At 40.2% G+C, this 26,562-nt stretch overlaps 2 protein-coding genes across 10 annotated transcripts in view; one reads left to right on the plus strand and one right to left on the minus strand.

Moving 5' to 3' along the window:
• The first annotated feature begins 2,113 nt into the window (after positions 1–2,113).
• Positions 2,114–17,526, plus strand: LOC118229024 (adenylosuccinate synthetase isozyme 1 B). Its single transcript, XM_035420657.1, has 13 exons — positions 2,114–2,411; positions 10,719–10,821; positions 10,909–10,971; positions 11,097–11,147; positions 11,512–11,578; positions 11,792–11,899; positions 12,281–12,362; positions 13,328–13,454; positions 13,605–13,759; positions 14,349–14,473; positions 14,803–14,900; positions 15,503–15,652; positions 16,100–17,526. The coding sequence occupies exons 1-13, from the start codon at positions 2,226–2,228 to the stop codon at positions 16,150–16,152; spliced, it is 1,368 nt and encodes a 455-aa protein (XP_035276548.1). The 5' UTR covers positions 2,114–2,225; the 3' UTR covers positions 16,153–17,526.
• Positions 17,527–17,810: 284 nt separating this feature from the next.
• Positions 17,811–26,562, minus strand: part of LOC118229021 (centrosomal protein of 170 kDa protein B-like) — a 38,814-nt gene continuing 30,062 nt past the window's right edge. For all 9 annotated transcript variants that reach the window (XM_035420652.1, XM_035420654.1, XM_035420650.1 and 6 more), the window contains 4 exons: positions 25,173–25,261; positions 24,552–24,645; positions 24,396–24,447; positions 17,811–23,288 (listed from right to left, as the gene is read on the minus strand). In XM_035420652.1, the coding sequence (XP_035276543.1) occupies positions 23,077–23,288; positions 24,396–24,447; positions 24,552–24,645; positions 25,173–25,261 (447 nt within the window). In that variant the 3' untranslated portion in view covers positions 17,811–23,076. The remainder of the gene's footprint in view (positions 23,289–24,395; positions 24,448–24,551; positions 24,646–25,172; positions 25,262–26,562) is intronic.

Consider the following 26,562-nt stretch of genomic DNA (forward strand, 5'->3'; position numbering starts at 1 on the left):
AGAAAGACAGTGTACTTCTGTAAATCTTAACAATACAAAGAGCAATTTTTATTAACTGTACATATGAATGGAATTAATTTTATAGTCATCAGTTTAAATCATACAAAAGTTAAGATATTTTTAAGACTTTTTCCCTTATTGTCCTTTGGGGCCATGGCTTGGATAACTTATTTGTTTTTATTGGTTGACAGCTGTACATTATATGTGTGTATAGGCATGGTAATCCAGGTACTCTGCCTCATTACAGTTCTAAATCACCACACAAAAACTTTCATATTGTCTGCATAGATACCAAAATACAAGGAAACGTAACCATATTCAAAAAATGTGTTTTTATCCAGCGAAAATGTTAGTTTTGTAGTCAGGGGTGCAGTATTCATTATGTTTGGAAATATTAACGTTGAATAATTACATGGAGTAGAGTAAATTACACAGCTGACTGTGTCTTACCAATGGTTAATGTGTACTTAATTTTCATTGTTAAATGTCTTTTCTCTTTTCTTATGTTTTTGATAGTGACAAACCACTGTAGAATCTGAACTTTAGTGCCATCTACCATTAGCAGATGAACTACACTATATGACCAAAAGTATCTTGACACCCTTTAGAATAACTTGACTGGCCTACACAGAGCCCTGACCTCAACCCCATCCAACACATTTGGGATGAGTTGCAAAGCCAAATGCGAGCCAGGCCTAATTGCTCAATCAGTGCCTGACCTCACTAATGTTCTTATAGCTGAATGGAAGTGAATCTCCACAGGTTTTTTGAAATGTTTAAAAATCTACTGGAAAGCCTTCCCAGAAGAGTGTAGGCTGTTACAGCAGTAAAGAGGGGTCTAAATCCATATTAATGATCATGGTTTTGGAATGAGATATTCAATAATGCATATGGGTGTGATGTTCTGTTTCCCTTATACTTTTGCATACATACATAAATACATGCATATATGATATGATATACATACATATGGATACCAGACAGCTAACTAAAAATTGGAAACACCAATGCAAGGTCAGTTTATAGGGTATTGTGTAGTCTCAATTCCAGATGCTCAACTGCTGATAGTGTCTAGAAAACGTAGTCAAACGTTCTGGCGTAGGCTTCCTGTATTCAGATTGGTGGCAACTGATTTCATAGAAAATATGAGGTGAGGTTTGGCTGAGGTGAGTTTTCTTCTCAGGCACCCAGCCGTCCACCCTTACCTCTCAAGCATTTCTGTGACGCCGTCTCTGAAAAACGCAGAATACAAATAAAATTGAACTAAATACTTCCCTATTGGTCATCCTCACGCACAACTGGCATCAGTGGATAATACTAACATTGTGCTTTGCTGATACGGAAATATCAAAATAAATTTGTGTGTCTACAATTGCACAAGTTTCAGTATTCATCGCATCCCTACTCTAAGCCTCTGCAATCTATTTGAAATTCGCTGTCACCTGATTTTTGGCTGCTTGCCTTGTTTTGCTTTGCTGTTTGATTTAATGCCAAATATCGCAATCCTCGGACATTTCCTTCTGTCCACTGTTGACCTTGGCTGATTACGCATTCACATGGAATAAGTTATTCCATGATGTCATCTGTTTGTTACCTAAGTCTCCTCTCACCTGGCATGTGCACAGATAAACATTTGCAACATGAAGTGTATACGCCCTGCCATGAGACAGTAATTACAATTTCTTCTTTTTAATTTTTTTTTTTTTTGATCATATAATTTATTTATTTATTTATTTATTTATTTGACTGTTTTTAAAACGAGATTTCGAAAGACTGCATATCAGACAGTAATCATTTTAAACATATTCGAGGATAGAAACACAAGAAAGCCAAGAGTCTTATTCCCATTGTGGTCTTCCAGGCGTTTTTTTCATTCGACTTTATTTATGAACCGCTCTCATAAACTAATGGAGAAACTGAGCTTCGTATTCGTAACATGTACATAAAAGTGCTGTGCAAAGTTATAACGCTGCTCCATCGCAGTTGAGTTTTGAAGTTTCTGTAGTGGGCAGGTCTTTGACCTCCTGACTGGATGGTTGCAACGCGGTGCTCATGACCATCTGTTTGTTGAGATCACATGAATATTGCTGTGCGCCTGTGTACACTGACATCACTGATCAGTCATCCGTATTTGGGTGCTTTGAGTATCTAGTACAGATACCAGCTGGACTGCTTTCCCTCCTTTCATTTCGACAGGCTGCAGTTGCAACTGCGCTGGTGTAAATATGTCGGGTGGCTGGTCGGTGAAGGATCATAAGAATTACACGAACCCCAGCGCCGGGGTGAAGCGACCGCGCAACGACGTGGGGAACAGGGTAACAGTTGTTCTCGGAGCGCAATGGGGCGACGAAGGCAAGGGAAAAGTGGTCGATTTATTGGCGACAGAGTCGGACATCATTTGCAGATGCCAGGTAAAATAATAAGAAGCAGAATTGTGTCTAAACAACCCTCTTGACAACTGGCGCAGCAAAGTTGCGGCTCGCCGCCTACCAATCTTCGTACATCACTGTTTCTTCTCGAACATTGAATCATAGAATACTCCTGTCCTCAATAAAGTATACTTATGATGTTGCATGTATTACGTTACGACATGATGTAAACAAAAGTTTATTTAGTGCCATGAGGGAATTGAATGTCTTGCTTGCTGTGTTGTTTTCTAATTTACTTAGTAAATATTATATTGTAATATTTTGTGAGTATTATTTAGCAATAGAGAATGTAATTCAGAGCAATCCGCCGATAGGGTTGTGGGAATGTCAGTGTGAAATATTGCAACAGAAGTTTTGTCCACCTGGAATTTCTAGAGTTGAACTTTGCTCAGTTTTCCAGCGTACGAATGAGGAACAGTAAGCTTTTACCCCAGTTGGGCGCAGTGGAATGCTACATCGAAAGCACCCTGGGCACTATAAATACAGGCAAATGATCGTGCGATGTAACCAGAGCGCCGTGACGCCGTCACAAGAAAGGCCTGTGAGCTCTCATGGTGGGTGTAACGGAATATGCGCGGAGTCGGTTACGGCTGCCATCGTGTGCTGAACTTTGTCTCTGCGTGGGTGTTAAAGGTCTCCTAATAACACCGCATTCCCTTTCCTGTTAAATGTCAGCGCTTACTGACAGCGAGTTTGACGCGGAATGCTCGGAAGATCTTAAAAAAATCTATCTAAATAGCCTATTGTAAATGACAGTTGACACAGTAGTTTGGGGGGAGGAGAATGTGTGATAGTTCATAGCTGTCACGAAAGATTCCCACCTTTGCGCCTGTGCGTGCGTGCCCGTGTGTTTTGTTTGCCATTGCATCCTTATTAGAAGTAAAATCAAAATGTCAGCTGGCTTTTTTGATCCCGCAAGTTTAAAATGCAAACATGACAATATTGGCATGTGCTGTTTTTTTTTGTTTTTTTTTCTCTGACTTGTTGTTGTTTTATCCAATAAATACTTGTAGGTAGGCTTGCCTGATATTTCAGGTATCTCAGATCGCAAATTAAAGCTACCTGTAAAATTAACATTAGAAAGTTCCAATGTTTCAACTCCACAGTTCCTGTGGTTTTTAGCAATGACTTTCAAACATCAGCTGACTGACACCTGGATCAACATGTTATTTGAGTTTCCGTCCAATCATCATTTATTTGGCTTCTGTTGCAGGCATATAACATCGCATTGACCTGGCATTTTGAAATCAGTATGGTTACACTAGATCAGGGGTGTCATCATGGGTTCAGGTTTTTTTTTTAGCCCAGCAGTTAGACATTGGATTCTACTTATCAAGGTCTAAATTGTAGACCACGATTACTTAATTAGTTGAAACATTTGTCATTGCCAGTGCTGGGCTAAGACAGACACCTGCACCCACACTGGCCCTTTGCAGATAAGATTGGACCACCCTGCACTAGATACACAGCTCCCGTACAAGAATTTAGGCAATCTATCAAGTATCCAACTGTGAAAGAGACTGAGATACTGTATGAGAGAACATTAGCCAACATATATTGCAGTCCTCCTCCAGGACATAGTTGTTCTTCATAAGATATACATTTTATACATTTTGATACATTTGATTTGATTAGATATAATGTACACTTTTCTGCAAAATGACAATATATATTATATTATTACAAAAATAAAGTTCATGTAATTCAGAAAGAATCTGCTGCTAATTAAGAGTACTTGATGTTTGTGTCTGTGAAACGAGCCTCACACTTTTGTGGTCTTGTGTGTTACTGGAACCAAAATTCTAAAATGGAAATGTTATTTATCGTTAAACAGGATTACTAAACAGGATGAAACCTTTGAAGGTGTGGATGATGGATTCAGTCAGTCAGTACTAATCAGCCAATCTATTGACCGATAAGATTAGAGGAAATGTTAAAAATTGTAACCCTGGCTCTCATGTTCCTGGTGGGTCACACGGTCACACTATTTTTCCTTGATCCCAAAGCAACGCTGCACCATGTGATGAGATCAGGCCTCTAAATGTGGACTTGGGACAGATGGAAATACAGTTCTAATAGAGCATAACATGAATATTAGGGGTGTATGTTAGGGGAAATTGTAGACCTATAACTGATAGTTAGCTGTACCGATATCAGTGTCAATGCCTTAGTGCAAATGCAAACTGTAAACAAGTTTGCATGTTTATGGAAGAAGGAGAGAACAGATGTCAACTTATGAATGAAGACTGTAATTTTTTTGTCAATTTTATTTGTGTAACAAAACATTTCAACTTTATTATTACCGATTCTTGTATAGCATTGCTTCTGAGTTTTGCTGGTATAATTATACATTTACATTTAGCATGACATTTTCATTTAATGCATAATATTAATGGTGCATCAAATGCAACGCCTCTGGTGCATGCATGTTGCCATCTTATCAACCATGATCTTAGCTTCTCGGTTGACACTGACAGCAGTTTTAAGTTATTATTGGCCTATAATGATCATAATTATGGATTCAGCGTATATTATTATGCATTGGTAATTAATGTAAATGAGTTTTGGTTGTGATGAACCTGAGAACTTCATTTTTTAAAACAAATTTTAATTAATATTCCTACATTTTCTCTGCCAATGGGGAATTCTTAATCATAACCAAGGGTGGATACATCAGATAATGCATGGATGGATGGGCAATTCTCTGGACTACCAAGCAGCCCAATCCGATAGCCTGAGCAAATTTTTGGTATTCCACATATTTACGAAAAAATACATCTGTGTATGGATATTCGCCCAGAAAAGGAAGTTACAAACTTGCTGAATCCTTCAACCTGTCTTTTATTTTCTGAGAATTGCCCATCCATCCATGCATTATCTGTACCCACTTATCCTGGGCAGGGTCACGGGGGGTTCTATCCCACTATGCATTGGGCGAGAGGCAGGAATACACCCTGGACAGGCCGCGTTATCACATTGCAATGACAGCCCAGAACATTGCAAACCACATTGATTATATTGATTATTATTTGTTTTTTCAAAATAGAAGTTGCAAAAAAATGTTTTACAATGGAAAAAATGAAGAATGTTTCATTTAAAAGAACAATCGTTTTTAAACATAATAAAAATACAAGATGTGTTCTGTTTTTATTCTCTTTTAGTCAACCAGTATTTTTAAAATAGCTCCGTTTGTGAAACAGAATAATGCAGAAATTTAAGAACCGGAATCCATGGTATCCTATGTCCAACCTGTGGGTCAGGACCCACAGTTGGGTCACATCAGGATCAAGTTCCATTGTGAGAAATTTGTGAGATATATATATATAAGATATACCACATGTATGTAATGTAAAAAAAAAAAAAAAAAAACCTCTGAGTGGGTGCATCTGTGTTTGAAAATAATTTTCAATTCTAAGTGCAACATGCAGTACAATATCCATTACTAAACTTCTGCCACGTCCGATAAAAAAGCATCACTTGACAAAGAAATTAAAGCTAAATCAGGCATTGCGCTAGATGCACAATGCGCAAATATTTATTTATTTATTTATTTATTTATTTATTTATTTATTTATTTATTTATTTATTTATTTATTTTAAATATGGAGTTGTTTTTGGATTTGTTTTCCTGGTATTGCACATCACACATTTACGAAAAAATGTCTCACTTCCTGTCAATTGCCTCTCTGCTCTGGCCGTTCACAATTCAGAATGCAACATTGGGGTATCTCCCTGAGCAAATAAGTCAGCTTTCTCATAAATTTCCATCAACTTAAATTAACATGTGGCTAGGCCTCATCAGCTTGCAGAGATGTTTATTATCACAAGAGCAATTCTACCAACCTTTGGCAAGGTAGACCTATATTTTAAGATATACAAGTTAGCTGAATAATGCTTGCTAAAAAAAGTTAGGGTTTAGAGAACTAACTGGTTAAGAGAACTAACTAGTTAGCATTTCATTCAGTTTATAAATATTTAGCTTGTCATATTATAATAAAAATCACTCCCTGTGTATCTGTCTTTTATTGTGAAGATAATAGGCCTGGGCAAACTGAAACAAAATGTTTATTGTGGTGAGTTGTTTCTTTAATATGGATTGTCTTGCCTTGATGCTAACAGTAATAATTTTGTAGGCTACAGCACGAGAGATGGTTGTTCTGCAGGGGCAGCTACTGGTATACTGCTGGGCCTGAGCTAACATGTAAGAAATTATAGACCCTCCTATGAAAGTGCTAATCAGTGACTTGCGCAGTTGGGAACTCCTGCTTATCCAATCAGGGGAGAAGTACTGTAACTGAAGGTCACCCAACGAGAATGACTTGTGATCTCAGCCAATCAGATTAATTTATTTTTTGTAAACTGTGGTCAACCAGGGCCAAGATATTTTGTTGTCCCATGAGGTTTGACATGCCACTGTTTGGTCATCCAGGACAGAGAAACAGTAGTCCTGAGAGTCTGCAGATTTTTCTATTGTCGAGAGAGCACAGACTAGCGAGAGTGTTGTCATCTTTGCATTGGAGTACTATACTCAATGCGCAGCTGGTGCAGGTAGATGTTCACAGTCCATTCAAGGAGTTGGCCTTGTGTTATGAATTGGCATGCCCTGCCAGCTGAAAGCCTTTAACGACCTCCCCACCTCCTAGCTGTAGCCAGCACTGGCACGGTCAACACTTGCTTTAGATGGAGCCACCACACTTGCCCCGTTTGAAGGAAAAACTAACCTAAATACATGTGCGGTTGGGACGAGTGAATGTGGTTGGTGGAACAGTGGTGTAACAGCTGTGTCCTGAGTCGAGGTTTGTCTGAGATGCTTGGTTCATGACCCACTTCCTGTGCCAGAGAATTACTGTCACCTAACGTTGGCAGGAATGAGACATTTTTTTCATAAGTATATGATGTACAACACCAGGCAAAAAAACTAAACAAAAACAACTTGCACATTGAGCATCTGCATTCATCTAGCATAATGCCTGATTTAGCTTCAAGTGGAAGACATGGCTAATTGTAAGAAAGAAATTCTTTAGCTAACAGAAGCTTAGTACTGGGTATTGTACTGTATGTTGCACTTAGAATTTAAAATAATTACGAAACACAGATTAATTCACAACTTTTTTTACATTGCATAAATTGTGTATATAAAAAATATGTATCACAAGTTTGAATAAAATTTCCATTATGAAAAGGTCTCACAATGGAACTTGATCCTGATGTGACCCAACTGTGGGTCTTGACCCACAGGTTGGACATAGGATACCATGGATTCCGGTTCTTAAATTTCGGCATTATTCTTTTTCACAAACGGAGCTATTTTAAAAATACTCGTCGACTGAAAGAGAATGAAAACAGAACATGTCTTGTATTTTTATTATTTTTAAATATTGTTCTTTTAAATGAAAAAATATTCAAACATTCTTTTTGCAACTTCTATTCTGAAAAAAAATCTATGAATGTGGTCATTGCAGTACAGAAATGTGAGCACAGTAAAAATACAGGAGTAAGCATAAAGAGGTAATATAGAAGAGAATGTGCTTATATGTCACTTCAACATTCAATGCCTATCTAAATATAGAACACAAATTCAGAGATTAACTACAAATGCAAAACATATGTCTGAGAAAGGTAAAATCGTATGTGCTGCAGTAATGTTGCTGATCAATCATGCTCTCCTGCATGCTCAGCATTCGACATTCATGTAGGGGTTTGGAGAGTATGCCTGCCACAATATCGACAGGCAGTTAGTATTATGGTTAACAGATAAATACATGAAGAAGGCAGTTAAGGACATTCCCTGATGATAATAATAATTACTTTGTGTGGAGTTTGCATGTTCTCCCCGTGTCTGCATGGGTTTCTTTCAGGTACTTAGTGTGTGAGTAAATGGTGTGTATGTACCCTGAAATAGATTGGCGACCTGTCCAGGGTGTATTCCTGCCTCTCTTGACTGGCCTGCAGGGCCCTGACCTCAACCCCGTCCAACACCTTTGGGATTAGTTGGAAAGCCAACTGGAAGCCAGGCCTAATCACCTAATCAGTGCTGGACCTCACTGATGCTCTTCTGGCTGAATCGAAATAAACATCTAGTATAAAGCCTTCTCAGAAGACTGGGGGTTGTTATAACATAAGGGTGGACCAACTCCATATTAACGCCCATAATTTTGGAAGATATGTTGGATGTCAGGTGTCTGCATTCTTTTGGCCATGGAGTGTATTTACGTTGTTTTGTTCAGACCCAGGGCTGTCTGTAGTGAATTACAGTGATTTACATTATTTATACATGAACAGTGTCAATGACAGTAGTAGGAGGTGTTGTGTGTTTTTTATTCATTCAAAATTGTAAAAATGTGTTTGTTAGAAGCAAAATCAAGTGGCATGAGATTTGTGCCTATACAACTATGTGGTCAAGTTATGGCTGTTTAAATATTGAAAATTCAATTCAGTCAGTGACAAACATAATAAATTAGCTCTCGTTTATACATTTTTTGCACACCGTTAAAATTTTCTTTCAGACTGATGTTCCTTACGAATAATACAAGCCAATGAACCACGCCTAGAATTAACTCGTGAAATTAGCATAATTTATAAAATAATAATTTATTTATAATGTATAAAAACAAAAATTTTATTTAACACTGCAGTCATTATTTTTCACATGGAAACTTCCTTTACATGTCTTTTAAAGAAAGTCCACTGACCATATCAGTGCAAATTTCATGCATATCAGTCAATCGCCCTAGCGGGAGATGTTGTTTTAAGTGTGTTTTCACCATCTGGCCAATATGTGCTATTTTAATTCTGACTATAATGGCTGTCAGCCTTAACAGTCCTACCAGTTTTTATTGGTTTTTCACCAGTCCAAACAGACGGTGTAAGCCTTTCAGTCAAAACCCAGGAGAAAAAAAATGAGTAGTAATATGGAAGCCTCGGTTAAGGAAGTGCCGGCGGGCGGCAGCAGCAACATTCTCCTGCTGGTGCTGTCTGCCCGTCCACCCGGCATAGAGCGAGGTCACATTCATGACATGTGAGAAGGGCAGGCGGAGTAGCACACTCCCTCGTCCCTTTCTGGTACAGGATAAAAACAGGCTGTGGAGGGGGTGGGATGGGGGGGTCGGGGGCTGGTCACAGCCACCGCAGTCTAGAGCATGAAAATAGATCCATCCTGCTCAGGGGGAAGGTTGGGGGGGGGGGGGGGTTCGCACCTGCCTCTCATTCTCCCCTTGGCGTTGGTTTATGAGTGGGGCACGGAACTTTCTTCGATGAGGAAAACAAAATGATAAATCTGTTTTTGGGGACGGTTGGTAGGGCAGACCCTCAGACGGCAGTATCAGGTGGCCCCACACGCCCCGCCCCAAGCTTGTACTCTCCCTCAAATCTCTCATCAGCCAGAAAGAGTATAGGGAGTATATCAGCAAAATGTTACATTTGTACCCTGTCTGTGACATGTGTGTACTTTCCAATGAAAAACATGAGAAACATGCGATAGCCTTCCCTGAGTCTGCAGGTGGAACTGTGGCATGTATGCCAGTGGCATCGCTTAGAAAAACTAAGTACTTCTCTGAGAAATTGTAAAATTGTTATTCCTATGTTATGTGAGTTATGAGTTGCTCAGCTTATATTTGTATGTGCATTCTTCTGCTGGAAATGTACTGATGCAATTCTGATTAGGTACAATGTACAATGGCAGTGTTCCACCTGGCATTTTAACCTGCAACCTCTGATCCATTCGCCATAATCACTACAACACACTGCCACCCACATTATGGGCATGCATCTAGAACAGACAATTTAACCAATATTCAAATAATATACTGCATAGAGTAGAAGTACAGTAGAAAGTAGAAACTTTGAATAAGTTGAAATTGTAAATGAGTTTAATCACGACAGATAAAGGTGACTAAAAATGAAAAAGAAAGAGAAGAGAAATTTAATTGCACTGAAAAATGAATGAAATGAATGAAAAAACATTTCCATTCCATTCAAGCCAAGCATATTTAGCATTTTTAGTCCACATGCCTTGATCACAATGGACTCTGTGTGCAATCTGTGCAATAGCCAAGCTGCATGATTGAGGAAAAGAAAAGTAGTGCAGCAGAGAGAGACCCCATTGACTCCAAAATTAGCAGGGCTGTGAGCAGGTGTAAGTGTCTTGCTAATTTCAGCCAGTCATACTGTGCTTGCCTGAAACGAGAGCCAGTTGCATGCTGAGAAACAATGTCGTTCTGAAGAGGCCATTTGACCTTGACAGACTCAAGCTTCTCCGGCTTCCTTACCAATGTGCTTTGCTTATTGCAGGGTGGCAACAATGCAGGACACACAGTAGTGGTTGACGGGAAGGAATATGACTTCCACCTGCTCCCGAGTGGAATTATCAACTCCAAAGCCGTCTCCTTCATTGGTGGGTATCGCTCGTGCCAAAATTAGCCGGTCGGAACTCTGCTCTCCCTCTGCTTCTTCTGACCCAGAATTCCTTGCCCTTCTGCAGGCAATGGGGTTGTCATACATTTGCCAGGCTTGTTTGAAGAGGGGGATAAAAATGAGAAGAAAGGTACGAGGAATGTTTTTGCTCTCGGCTTTATTTCCTTGCGTTCTCAGTGTTGCTGTTGTAACGGTCTCAGACTGTGATGTTTTCACAGTGCTTTTCTATTCACCAAGCTGTTCTGTTACTCACAGGTTTGAAAGATTGGGAGAAACGACTGGTCATCTCTGACCGGGCTCATATTGGTACGTCTGAAACAAAGGTTTTTTAAAGACCACAAGGTCAGTACACTGGGAGGATCCTAGTGTGAGGGTACATTGTGTTCTGGCTTCTGTGTTCATCAAGATAAAGACACGGCCGAATCCAGGAAGCTGTGTGTGTGTGTGTGTCTGTGTGTGCACTGATGTAATTGTAAGCATGCGTGTCCTTGTGTGTCACTGTGTCTCTGTGTGTATACATGTCCATTTATGTGTTTGTGTGTCTGTATGTGCATATACATATGCGTATTTGTATACATGTTTGTACTCATCTATGTATGTGTGCGTGCATGTCCATCTATGTGTGTGTCTGTGTGTGTGTGTAACAGTGTTTATTCTCTATGACCTGCAGTGTTTGATTTTCACCAAGCTGTGGATGGATTGCAGGAGGTGCAGAGACAAGCACAAGATGGAAAAAAGTGAGCTAATCACACTGAAACAGCTCAAATTTGCACACTTACACGCAGACACATAGCCCTGTTTGACCTCTTTAAAAAAAAAAAAAAAGCTATTGTGATTGGCAGGAGATCCAGTGTGAAATGCTGGTTTTTTCACATTCAAATGTCTAATAAAAACAGTTCACATTTCACTGTGGCTATTCTAAACAGCAACTATTCTTCCCTCCCCAAAAGTATCGGAACTACCAAGAAAGGCATTGGCCCCACCTACTCCAGCAAAGCTTCTCGCACTGGACTACGGATCTGTGACCTACTGGCCGACTTCAAAGACTTTTCTGCCAGGTAGTGCCTCTGACAGAAGATGCACAAAGGATACAAATGATACAAAATCCAAAGTATATCACAGCAGATCCGCATTCACAAAGTCACTTTTTAAATAAATAAATAAAGAAATAAATGTATGTATGTATGTATATATTTTTTTGATTTGGCTCTATACTCCACAATTTTAGATTTGTAATCAAACAATTCACAATTGTGACTGAAGTGCGGATTCTCAGCTTTTATTAAAGAGTATTTTTTGTACATTCTGGTTTCACCATTTAAAAAAATGGTGCCCTTTCTATACATGGTCCCCCTGTATATATACAGTATATAGTGGTTTGAGAGATAGGGTAATGACAGTTCTTGATACAACAATGTTTGGTCATTGTTTGGTTTCAGGTTTAAGAGTCTTGCCCAGCAGTACCAGTCCATGTTTCCTTCCCTGGAGGTTGATGTTGACGCTCAGCTTAGAAAATTGAAGGTTGCAAAAACAGAAGTGTTTGTGTGTGCACATGTTCTGGACGGTTATTGTCTATTATACACTAAACAAAAATTAATGAACACAACATTTTTATCAGTAGTCTCCAGTTGAGAATTAAGAAAATTTAAAAAGATGTAGATCAAAGTAGTGTATGAATTGAAAGAACCGATTTAAAAACTAAAATCTGTGTGTGTTGGTGTGCGTGTGTGTGTTCATGGTACAGTAGTTTATTTGTCATACGTACCAAGACCATATCACAAGCAATTCCGCTCTGTAAACACACTTGTCCATTCATAACACAGCAACACAGCAACAGTAACACAACAACAGCGACAACAGTGACAGTAACATAGGTCCAGTATAATGCAATAAAGTGCAACAATACCGACCGCAATTATCTGTACACTTACACACCAGCAAATGAAGAGTCTACTGGCTACTAAGTACGGCCAAGTAAAGAAACGGATGACTTGTGGGATGAAAGTGTTGTTAAAGTGAGTGGTTCTAGTCCAGATGCTACAGTACTGTAGTCTGTGTGCTGGGTAGGAGGAGTCATGAATGATACTACGAGCGTTGTTGAGGCAGCGGTTCTTGAAAATGTCCTCCATGGAGAGAAGCTGTGGTCCTGAGTGTGCGTGCATGTGCGGATATGTGTGTGTGTGTGTGTGTGTGTGTGTGCATTTGTGAATTTGTCTCGGTAGTATATGTAGTAGTATATAATGCTGGTAATATACATATGTTTACTGGAGAAAGTTTCACAGAAATGTGTCTAAACACTACATGAGATGCTGAATGTACTCAAATGATTGTTTATATGACACTATCAATGACATTTAAAAAAATTTGATTCAAACAACATCATCAGCTCTTCATGTGTCTTATACAGTGTATAGAGTGTAGTGGCAGTGTACAAAAAGAAGAATGTTAACGGAAAATGATTTGTGTGTCTGTTTTATTCCACGCAGGAATATGCTGATAGGATAAGGCCCATGGTTCGAGATGGGGTCTATTTCATGTATGAGGCCCTTCACGGACCCGCCAAGAAGATTCTGGTTGAAGGCGCCAATGCTGCCCTGCTTGACATTGACTTTGGTAAGAGAAAACCCTGCTGGGGCTCAACCAGGGGGACGTGGAAAAAGCACACCTATGTATTGAATCTCAGGAATAATTATGAACTTAAAATAGCAGTGGTTTAAAACAAGGCATTTTTATGGACGTCTGTTCGCATCCTCTCTCCCTCAGGCACGTACCCCTTTGTGACCTCCTCAAATTGCACCGTGGGTGGAGTCTGTACAGGTTTGGGTGTGCCCCCCCAGAACGTAGGTGATGTCTACGGGGTGGTAAAAGCCTATACTACCAGGGTTGGCATTGGGGCCTTCCCGACAGAACAGCTCAATGTAAGTTTTCCCAGAGCACCTCCACCCATCAAAAAACTAGCCTGTCAATATGTGTGCATAATCGACCACAGGGGTTTCTAATGTGTACTTAATAGCTGGGCTTCTGCGTGCGTAACGTTCACACATATTAATCTCTGATCCAGAGGGTAACTCTTGAGAGCTGATGCTGCCAGTATGGAGTGAGTTTGAGTCATGTACTTGTAACCTGCAGGTTGCTGGCTCAGATGTCTGCATTGCTATCCTGATTAGCCTGAATGGCTTCAGAAACTATCCAGCTGCATAAATGAATTTATAATGATGACTCAGCTACACATGGTGATGCCTTATATAAAGACAAGCGAATAAATTTTTTTAAAACAGAAAACACAAATGTAGCAAGACATAGTGAATGAACATTGATCAAAACAATTGCAATGTCAAAAACAAAACTACAAATATACTGAGTATATTCATATATACTTGCACTTAGTTAGAATAGTTGGACTTGCAGCTTAAAACAACTTAGGTGTCACTCAGTATACTGACTCTACTACACACCCCAGGTAAAGTAGAATGGGACTGTAATCATTGGCGGATTTTCACCCCACAGGAGGTCGGAGAGCTACTGCAGACAAGGGGCCATGAGGTGGGTGTGACCACAGGCAGGAAGAGACGCTGCGGTTGGCTGGACCTGGTCATCCTGCGCTATGCCCATATGATCAACGGTTTCACTGCGTGAGTGACGTCCACCCAACGCCCTGTCTCCCTTACTGTCCACTCCAGCCCCCCTCCTAGCGCTGACCCTAGATCTGTTTTCACTTAAGTGTTTGCAGTAGGGGTTAGAGACTTACTAAACTGATCCTAGCTCAGGGGCAACAAACCCACAGCTCCCATTGGCTGTATAATTTTTCACCTCTATTCAATATTATCTGTGTCGTGGTTCGTGGTCTTTGTTATATCGCCATCTACTGGACAGTAGCAGGTAGTTTCATATTCTGCATGTGAATGTGTGATTTCTTTGAGTGCAGAACTGAAACTCGTTTGACCTTTTTTTCCCATTGCAGGTTTGCATTAACGAAACTGGACATTCTGGATGTGTTGGATGAAATCAAAGTGGGCGTGGCCTACAAACTTAACGGCAAAAGAATTCCCTACTTCCCAGGTGAGATCTTTAAACACAATGCAGAGAAACTTGGGTTGTGTGCGAGAGACATATGTATGAAAGAGAACACAAAAATGCTGGCCTTGCCCAGTAATTCATGTCAGTAACCAAGGCTGGGTCACGTGCTTGCTCCATGTATCTGTGGTTTAGATTCTGTATGTATGAGTTAACCATAAATACCATAAGTACCATAGATCCAAATTAGTGCAGACAGCTTTCTATTCAAGGTGATCTAGATTGTTCTTCTGCTCTACAGTAAGAAAGGGGTATAATGAGCCAGCCTGGTTACAGCTGTACAGGGAGTAAGGGGTATAATGAGCTAGCCTGGTTCCAGCTGTACAGCGGGTAAGGGGGTATAATGAGCCAGCCTGGTTCCAGCTGTACAGTAAATATGGGGTATAATGAGCCAGCCTGGTTCCAGCTGTACAGTGGGTAAGAGGTACACATAATGAGCCAGACTGGTTACAGCTCTGTAATGGTTAAGTGTCTCTGAAAACCTGTCTCTGACAAGTAAGAGAGGGATGTATAGCAGCCACAGTCCCAAAGTAATGAATGAATGAAAGCATGAGTGAATGAATGTAACACATGTATCATTCCCCCAGCTAACATGGATATACTGCACAAAGTGGAGGTGGAGTATGAGAAACTTCCGGGCTGGAAAAGCGATACCACAGCTGCCAGGAAGTGGGATGACCTCCCACCTAAAGCGCAGAACTACATCCGCTTTGTGGAGAACCACATCGGTGTACCCAGTGAGTCTAACAAGGGGGTGGCAGCTGGCCAATCACGTTGCGTGAATCCTAAAGTCCTCGGCTTACTGGAGGGGTTCCCAAGCTAGTGCCTGTGTGGAATCCCAAGGGGTCATCAGCAAAATGATAAATATATTATTCATATTTCATAAATTACTTCAAATCATTTTTTAGACATGGTGTCGTATATGCATGTGAAATAGCCACTGCATTGCTGCCTGTAATGATGCAGGGTTAAAATGTAATTTTTTAGTTCATTTTAGGTGGGCTTGAGATGAAACAAGCTGGGAACCCCTCATTTAGGGGGAAAAAAACTCAAGCCCAATGCCTGTGGGTGTGCATTGTCAAAAATCCAACAAACAGTTGTTAGCTGTGTTTAAATGTTTAGGTAAATTCAGGAGTCTTCCCCGGCCTCTCATACATGCTTTCCCTTGTGTCTTCCCTTTGCAGTCAAGTGGGTCGGAGTGGGGAAGTCCAGGGAATCCATGATCCAGATGTTCTAGGCACGGAGATCCCACGCCCGTGCTTGGCAGTGCTGACTGAAATATCCATGATGTATTTTCTCTTCTCGGATTTCCCCTCTTTAAAGTGGTGCTGCAGACCCGGACTTTCTTACCAGACGGGACACACAAACACACACAACACAACGCGTGCAACGTGGTGCCCAGCAGACTTACAATCATTTTGGTGACTGACTGTTCAGTGTATGCTCTGCGCCTGTCTATGAATTCCTTGAGATTCCTTGAGATAATTGAGGCTTATTATGTTTTTGCCAAGAAAATGTTTGCATCACTGGACAAGATGGAGCCTTGTTTTTAGTTTCTTATGGCGAAGGGTTCATTGTGCGTGTACTACAGATGAGAAGTTGATGAAAGCACAAACTTCAGTTATTAAGGTTGAAACCAAGCTTTATGTTGAGCATGAAGCATCTTTGATCCTAAGCAAGACCATTTGAAGCCTCATTATGATGTTGCATTTTGTATTTGAGATCATTTATTCAATCCGCAAGGCAATTAAGCAGTAGTCAGAGGCACTTGTAACTTTGAGTCACCACCTTTTTGAAAAGTCAGCTTCTTTTTGTTTTGAGTATGTCCAGTTTTCAGAAAATGTATGACTGTGACTTTTTAATTGCTCAATTTCCTTTGCATGTGTCGAAGTGGTTATTTTACAGTTTTTAAGTCAGCTATATAGGATTCATGCCAGTCAAATTAGTTCACTCAGGACAAAAATTTGCGTCTTTTTTGTTGTTTGTTTTTTAGCAGCAAGTCAGCCGACAAGATCTTCGAGATGAGGGTTTGAGTATTCTCTTAAGTTTTTTTTCCCCCAAGCACTCCTTCTTTCACTGATTTGACATGCCATTGGATCATCCAGATGCTGTCGGTTGATTGGATGCTGCTCGTGCCAGTTTCTACTATTGTGTTTGCACAGATAGTCATTAATAAAGCTTATTGGATTCTTTCTGCCATCCCCTTGTAATGGTCATCCTGAGTAGATGCATTGACTTTACTTGAATATGCCTTGGCCAGTACCCAATGCTAGGGGCTTCTCCCGGCGTATTGTCACACTTGTCCATGTTAACTGTGATGTATGTAAGTGCAGTACTATGTTGTCCAAAACTGTGTGGAGAAACTACTATTACTGTAATGTAATCATAGCACGACACTGCAGCAACGCACAATACCGTTATCTTAAAGACACTGAACTCTGACATGTATATCCTTTGAGTGGCTAAAGGGCTGTTAGCTAGCATAAAACCCAAACCCCACAGCCTTACAGAACCAGCCAGACAGAGCTGAATAATTCTGTGGGTGCTTCCAACTGCAGTTCCGAATTAAAGAAGAGGAAATCTAACTGCCTAATAAATCAGTTGTAAAGTTCTAGTGCGTTTCCTTCATTCTTCACACATTAAACCGTGTTGTAATTTGTAACAGGCGGTATATTTGGACAGCTTCCCCCAAAAAGATGCAGTCCCACTCTTCTCTGCATTGTAGCTACTGTAACAATCACATAGGCTATCCAGCTCTGGAGAACATGAAGAGGACCACGTTTCAAAAATCAACCACTGACCAAGCAAAACTACATTCATAAGTCAATGCAGCAACCTATGACTGTATAGTAAGAATATGCAGTTCTTTAAAAATGAAACAAAACATGCAGAATATATGTTTTTTATTTATTTATTGTTGAGAGCAAAAACATACCTGCTGCCCAAAGTAATCAACAAATATGTTACCACCATTTCTGGTTAATATGTACACTATGTGACTTTTCTTTAAATGGTACATGTCCACTTAAATCACATTTTGATTTACATTTCTAACACTGATCAAAGAATATTACATATCAAATTTTGTTCCACAATGTCCAAATATAACCAAATGTATTTATTACAAATTAAAAATGGAAAATCAAATATTTTCTGCACAATTTCATTCAAGAAATATACAAAAAAAAAATACATATTATGAGAAATAAATAAAACCAACTCTGGAAGAACTTAACATGGGAAAATTAATTACATGTCACATGGTGGCCAACCATTAAAACATACAGTCAATGTAGTATTGACTGAACCACAGTCACAGTAACAGACAAGACAGACCGGTCAGGTGTACAGACTTCCAGTAGAGAACAGTGTCATTTTTAAAATTCTTTTTGTCTACAGCTTTAACATGACTTACAAGCAGGAAACAGAACTGTGAACATAAAAGGGAGTGACATCACACATTAGCAGCAGCAGTTGCATTACTGGAGTGACAGCCAATCAGTCCGCATAAGCACAGCTGCAGCTGAGCTCAGAACCCAGCAGCAGTGAAGGAACTGTGTGCATTTCCGGAAGCTTCCATCATCTCTGTGACACCCTACACCATAGCCTTGATGCTAGCAACAAGCATATGGATGAACAGTTCTGAGGCCAGCTACTGTCTGAATATTCTCCCGATGGTTCATCCTCCCTCCAAAAAAGGAATCCACCCCTTTAAAGATAACATATGCCAAAGCGGATTTTCAGACACTAGGTTTATGCTTATATTGTTCTTCTTTATTCTCAATCTTATTTTACAGACTCTTCTGACAGTAAAGCATAATTTAAAAATAAAAAAGTGCACATGGGTGAAAAAGCCACAAGTCTATCCCGAATAAACTGCGTGATATATTTTACATTTTTCACATTTTCACATTGCTTTTATTTGTTTTTTTATTACATTTTAATTATACTTCTCTACAGCATTCATCACATACAGTCTTGACAACCTCAATCACATTCCCAGGTGAAATGAGAAGCTAACTAACGGCTGGTTACCATTAGCTGTGCGAACACGGTTTCAACACGACACCAAAAGGACACAGTGGTGCTCTATCAGTGCAGCCAGAAAGTGGGCATAGAGATAATTATTTTTGTTTTTACAAACAGTGTATTACAGCACAGGTGACTACAAAGAACTCTCCACACCCATTTGGTGTCAACTTCCTCTCAGCATTGTGGTCTAATCTTTAATATTAAATTCCAAAGAGCCCCAAAAAAAAAAAAAGTTTAAAAAAAAAAGGTTTACATCAATATTTGAAAAGATTGGAAAATTACATTAGTTTCACTTAGATTGATCATTTTCTCAGCAAAGGCCTTTATCCAGAAAAATGCACAACTGCACAGGTCATCTGTAAAGCCACTATATTGCTAGAGACAGTGACTTCCTGGTCAGTTACTGCATTTCTGTCAACCAGACCTACAGCAGGAGAACCTCTCCTCTAACCTGTAACATTCTGCTTCTGAGGCCCAGGTTCCAAAGCCAGGGACTGATAAAAACACTCTGCAGTCCTTTAGGGCCACAACCTTCCCTGGGCCACACAAGTGGAGCACTTTGGGGCCACAACAACATTCTTCTTAAGGGCCACCAAAATCATAGGACTGGCTCTGAACACAGGAGAGTACATATCAGGCATATTACATATAAAATAAAATGTATGAAATACTGAAATACATACAAAATATTTTAAAGGGACTTAATCCCCATTTTGTTCAGAACCACCCAGGAACTCCTTTGTGGATTCCCATGGTTTCCGGCATCCCAGTTTGAAAACCCTTGCCCAAGCAACTTGCACCCCATTGCTGACTTTAAATGGACAAATTAAGCATGCATGTGTGGACATAACAAGGGAATGCCTGCTTCAAGTATGATGCTTCATGGGAAAGAGGAGGTCTATGAATGAGGTGGACATCAACTGAGGGTTTCCGGCTAAGCTACTCACGTTAAGGCTGTTGCGAACACTACGGAATGTTGCTCTTTGGCTTAGCGCTACTGTGACGCCGTTTCTCCAACGACTCATCGCACGCAATTTTGGGCGCTGCGATGTGGGGTCCGACACTTGGCCGGCCGGAGAACATTCTAAAATAACATATTGAGCCCGGACGGAAATTCAAGCACTCCACAAGCTGAATGACTAGAAAAAGCACATTTAACGGAGTGAAGAAACCAAAGAACATGAAACTGCAAAAAAATGTACCCTGTTTTCAAGCTGGACATCTTACCGAACCACATCCAGAGTGGTCAAAATCATCACTGCCTCCAAAGACAAAAGAAGTAGGCTATACATTTAATGGCTGTGCTGACTATGGACTTCACTATCATTTTCAAGAAGTATAAGAAAATCTGAACAAAAAAGTGAACGCCACTCTCACTCCAAAACCTGTGATTCTGATATTATGACTGGAGAAGGTGACAACATTTCAAACATAAAAGACCAGAAAAAGGTGAAGTTAAGATTTTGGACAAAAACAGCAGTTCACTTCCTCCTGCAGGCTGTGCGCTCAAACATTCCAGTGATGGTATTACAACACGGTTTTTTCCTGGTCCATATGGTACATTTTTACATAGTGTATACCTATGTTTATCATATAAATAATATAAAATCAAAAACAGGAGTTCCAAATTAAACTTCCTAAACTAGCAGACTTGCAGACAGTTGTCTAATACTTCTTACACAATCCAGGCCAGGGATGAGTGATATTTCATTTATATACAATAAATTAATTTTTGCGTAATTATAATGCACGTTATGGTTTTAAGGACAGCATGCATACTGGGATATGCTCAGGTGTTCTTGTGTGCAACACAAGTTTTCTTCTCTACCCTGTACTAAACTGATCTCCCGTTCTAAATTCTTAAATTTGCTTCCAAACATTGCTGTGATTTAACACAAAGTTTTAAGTTTTAATGTCATTATCCTTTTAAATTTGTATGTTTGCCTTTATGTTGTACGGCAGAATGACCCCAATTTCTGTTATGGCACAATTCACAAATATATATTTGTTATAACCAAAGGGTCTAGAAATAATGTGACACATATTCATTCTTCTAGATCTTTCCACCCTTGTTCCAGACCAATTTTAAATAAACACTCAAAAGAGCGGTTATCCTCACTGACTTACTACATTAATAGGCTTCCAATTGCTACATACTGTACATACTATAAATAAGAAAGACTAAATGGCAACTATTCGTTCAATATGCCACACAAATCAAGGTTTTACATCAATCCCTTCCTATAACTTCAATGGTCAAAATAGTCATCTTGCCTTTAGGATTTCTTTTGATATATTTATAATGGGCAGTTTGGGTGACCCTAGGGGCCCTTTCTTGGGATAGGTGGACAGTGCAACTCAGTGTGTATTCCAGGCCCACAAAGGGCCCTCATTAAATTATATGAGGTGCAAGGTGTGCTTTGGCAATTCATCTCCCAGGAAAATTCATTCTCTTTGCAATGTTGGCAAATAAACAGTAGGCAAAAAAACACCCTTGTCTAGAGCACACACTGAATCAAAACACCAATGCAATGTTGTGCAGCCATCTCAACACTCATATTGATATAGTTTAACTCTTACTGTTAAATACTGGTGCATAAATTGAACTTCACATTCGGTTTGGTACCTGCTTAGGTTCTCATTTGCTTATTTATTTGATAGGCAGGTTCCAGCATGGATGCAAGTGCATCCAGCATATTGTACTAGTTTGCTTAGATGCTCAGTTTTGTGATTCACTGTTGCCCAGTGATTCAACAGAACAACGATTCAGTTTATTCAATCTGAATGCATAATATGCTGTCCTAAGACAAAATAAAGTATTATTTTCATACAGGAAGCGGGTGCAGAGGTGTCTCAAAGGTAATCATGTAGCTGGTACTTTGGGGGGAAAAACGTTTACAGTATAACCAACAAAAAGGTTTCCGCATTGGATCTGTATGTGAAGCCATGTCCACACATTGCAAGAATCCCATCCATAAACTGCTATAAGCCTTAAATGTATTGCATTGCTGTCAAAATCATTTTTACTTCCTATTTTCTGAGGTCATCAAGCTGCCAGGTCCTTCCAGAAAACATGATTGGTTAAATCTGAGAACTACAATATACCGTATAGGTCTGTGAACCACAGAAAGCATTACACCCACAATCCCTAAACACATTCAGCATTCTACATCAACATACAATTCATTCTACTATTCAATAAATAAACTACATACATTCGTGTAGACCTTATCTTCATATGCACAGAACTTCATTCAGCTGACAAAAATCCCTTCGGAAAGTAGCTTCAGTAGCTTAATAAAGGAAATTCTCAATAAGGTATTTTTGTTATTGCAAACCAAAAAAACATCCCTCCACAATCCAGGCCCGCAAAAGACAACAATGCTGGCTGTTTTGTCTGCATTTGAGCACATGACCCACTGTAGAATACTACACCCGAAATTCGGGCTAAAACTCTATTTTTTCATAGATATGATAGATAGAAGGGTTGCATTTGACCTGGAGTGCACACTAACTGAAAGGAAAGCATATAAGGCTGGCATGCATTTTATGCAGGAATGAATCCTCAATGAGATTGTATTCTCATATTCTGCAGCGGTAACTGGACATCAAATTCCCATTTTAAACGTCTAACTGCAAATAAATAAATAAAAAAGATTTCTGTTACCTGTTACACCCAATCATTAAAGTGAGCCAAAGAAAATCTGTTGATATTATGAACAGAGAAGGTGGATTGCACTCTTGTGAAGTCGAATTTCTAAATTCAAGTTTGAAAACCGAGGTATAGGACATCTCCAACTTCCTGCTTTCCACTTCCTTGGAAATGTGGCCCAAAGCACTGCACTGGTAGTCTTTTCCTCAAAACAAAGAGCACAGCCTTTCAGCGAAACAGACAACACATATAGGACATCACTTCATGTACGATTCACTCCATGAAGCACGTTCAAAGCCCCACCCCCAAGAAGATTTTTACATTTTGTTTGGTCAAATTTCCTTCGTGTAACAGGTCAGAAAAAATACGCCGGGATGTCCGAACACATTCGAAAAACATTGGAACATCCGTTCAAAAATGGCCTTGCAGCGGCCGCGAGGGGTTGTGTCCACAAGGGGGCGCAGTCTGAACGGCAGCTCAGGCCGCAAACCTGTCCCCCTCGGACCCCGCCGCGCTGCCCTTGGCTCTCCCGTTGGCATTGCTGGCTGAGCTGGCACTACCTCCGGGCACCCTGCGGGACTGGGACATGGGCCGGCTGTCCTTGGTGAAGGTTTTGCTCTTCCCAGCGGCCGACGAGGCTCTGGCGGCCAGCTCGGGGTTGGCACCGGGTTCGATGATGGTGTTGATCACTGAGGAGGAGCAGAAAGGGGAACCGCTGTGAATGGATCCAGCCGCAACCTTTTTTAATTTAAAACACAAGCCTTCCACCCATGGTGTAAAAAAAAAATACTTCTTTGTTTATAGCTAGAAAGCTCCAGGATCTATTTAAAATTTTGAATCTGCTGTAGCAATGCAGCAAAGCAGGAGTCTAAAGCTGGAGGCCAGTGAAGGAGTTCCAGGGGGTTCCTCTCAAAATGGTAAAAAAATATTATATTTCCAGATTCCATGAATTAGATGCTTTTAATTTTTTTTTAGGTAAATACCCGATTTACATAAAATAATTAAAAGCATGTAATTCATGGAATCTGGAAATATATATTTTTTTTTCCATTTTGAGAGGAACCCCCTGCACCTGAACTCCCAACACCTAAACTTGATATCAGAAAGTCATTGGAAGATGGAGGGTCAAAATCTTTCAACATGAACACATACGCTAAAACAAAGTGGCTTACCGTTTGTTTAAACGGGAGAACCTATTTTCCAGGCCTTGGAATTCTTCTACACGTAATACATGAGTCACAATACAGTGTTTTTTTTACTGGATCTCTGTAGCCAACTTTAGGGCCTGGTTGGTAGCATGCTGCGTTTCACATTTACCTTTGGGTGGCAGCAGTAGCCTAGCGCCATGAACACTCAAATCTGGCTCAGAGGCTACGGCCAGTGTCTTGTTATTGAGCCGGGTCTCAAGTCGTGACTGTGCGGCAGTACAATGCCCTCTTAAATCATGGCAATTATTGTATTGCAGTGTATGTGTGGCTATTTTGGCTGCTCAAAACTTCATACAAAATTGTTATTAAGTACAATTTCAGGGTCTGTACACGTTAGGCTAGCAGTGAAACAGGCTACAACTTTGGTAGCGCTAGTACCACTTTGGTTAGGCACACACCTAGGCAGAACTGCAGCTAAAACACATAAAAAAGCTTGGATCCTTTCCTCCAGACCCCATGAGCCACTACTGGCTCAGAGGGCCTTGAGAAAAATATTTGGGAAACCTTTAAGTAATGAAATACCCTTCAGGAATTAAGATGTTTTTAGACATCATGAAGAGATGAACTATAAATAATTTATGCACTGACCTTCAAGTTGTTTCTGAACTCTTCTTAGCTCCTTCAGGATGGAGGAGATTTCCTGAAAGTAAAAAGACGTTGTTCACATTAGGAATTCTCACTGACATTCAGCTGTGGAGGCACCACAGTGATTCAAAATGGTTGCCTGAGGAACTATGGACCAACCTTGTTTGACGTTTTGAGTATGGGAACTTCGTTCTCCGCATTGATCTTGGCTTCAATCTCCTCCCAGACTTCAGTCTTGTTATGGAAAAGCGACCTGGAAACAGGAGTGCATAGTTTACTATGTGATGACATACCAGTAACATCATCACAGGCAATAGCAAGTTTCAGAGAAATTAATGGGAAAATATTATTTTTGGAACCAAAACTTCAGAAGGTATCAATTGTAAATTTAATAACAGAATATGGTTGTTTCAGTTCTGCTCTGTTGGTCATGAAAAGAAACTCAACAGGTCTCTGACTTCCACATTTGAATGATCAGGTAAGTCATTGTCCCCACTTGGCTAGTATTAAAGAGATGTTCTCCAAGACAAGAAATACTGGTACATAGTATTTACCACCTTCTGATTACAATTCAACTGGCCATCAAAATCCAACACACATTCCAAAGTTAATTACAGGGACAGTTTGTGACAAAACACAAACATAGTCAAGGCTCATATGTCATGAGTAGTAATATCCAATCAGACAACTTTCCCTGAGCTTGCCCTACTCTAACAGGAGTACCCTTGGTATATGGTATATTATGTCTGTAAGTGAGATGGAAGGGCAGAGATGGCTCACTTCATTTTCTCAGCCAGCTGCTCAGTGTTTTCCCGGATAGCCTGGGACAGCTGGGAAACGGGATTCAGCATGAGATTGTCCAAAATGACCTGAGGAGAGAAGACAGTCCGGATGACCCTGGGGCCATTATCCACTAGTATTGTGTAGTCAATACTCCCTAGCATTATTTTGGAAACTTCTAGTACTCAGACTTTGTCCATTCGCATTATTTTAATAAACAATCATAGTGCGTGCCATAAAGTGTGATACTATTATCTGTATTCATTAGATTTTGACATTTTAATTAACAGTTTTTGATATGGATGTCTGTCTGTCATGTATATTTATATAAAGAATCTTTGCAATAAATCCCCATATAAGTTACCATGGATGAAAGAGGACAGTTACATGATGACAAAGAACAGCATCAATTTCCATAACAGCAACAGCAGCAAAAACAAGGACAAGAACAACAAGAACAAGAATACGAACATCAACGCGCATGTAGCTTTAGGCAAAGGTGACACCACGGAATGCTGACAAACAGACTCAGTGGCTTAATGAGTGAAGACTTAGACCTACAGATGAGATTTCACCGATTAAAGTCTGGGCTGTTGTCTCTGGCTAAAGGGGAAGAACCACATTTGGGCGCCAAAATAACCAACCAGGAAAAAAGAAAGATATGGAAGGGGGTGAATCTGGGATGCCAGATTACACCATTGAGCCCTCCACAGATGTAGTGGAAACAGTAACATTGAGGGAGGAGGGTGTCCACCTGATGACCCTGATAAAGTAGCTTCCTACTCTAGCTGTAACCCTGATAACATCAACAGGTACTATCCCACCAAGACAATGGCTGAAATCCCAGGGATTGCAACAACAAGCTCTAGTAACTGACATATTTCATTCCGGAGATCTGCAATAACAGGAGACAGTTTGTTTCATCGTTCTACAGGAAAGTGGGAAAGGTCACTCACCAAGGTCCCGGAAGTTTCCAGAGCACAAGCACCTGGCCCACAAGGTATCAACATCAGTGTGAGATAAACCTCTACTCTTAACACAGCTAGCTGTACTGTGCTAAGCTGTGAGGCCTACAGTGTGGACGCAAGTGAGAGTACTGGATGTGGGTACTGATACAAGACCATAGAGAACTGGCGATTCCAAATAGAGAAAAAGTGGTAAAAAAAAAAAACTCCAACAAAAAGACTGATTCTTAAAGAAGGCACAATGGACCAACAGCATATTTTTCTGAAGAACATTTGGAGTAGCCTCCTGATATTTGAAGGCCTGTCCCATAGCAAAACCTCCTGCATGAATTTGAGAAAGCGCGGACGGTCGCATGGCATCCTCTGAAATTTACGTAAAACAGTTGCCATTGTTTTCCGCTAGATGAGCAGTGGCAGAGGGCTGA

This window comes from Anguilla anguilla, chromosome 6 (genome assembly GCF_013347855.1).
Source record: "Anguilla anguilla isolate fAngAng1 chromosome 6, fAngAng1.pri, whole genome shotgun sequence".
Taxonomy (NCBI): domain Eukaryota; kingdom Metazoa; phylum Chordata; class Actinopteri; order Anguilliformes; family Anguillidae; genus Anguilla; species Anguilla anguilla.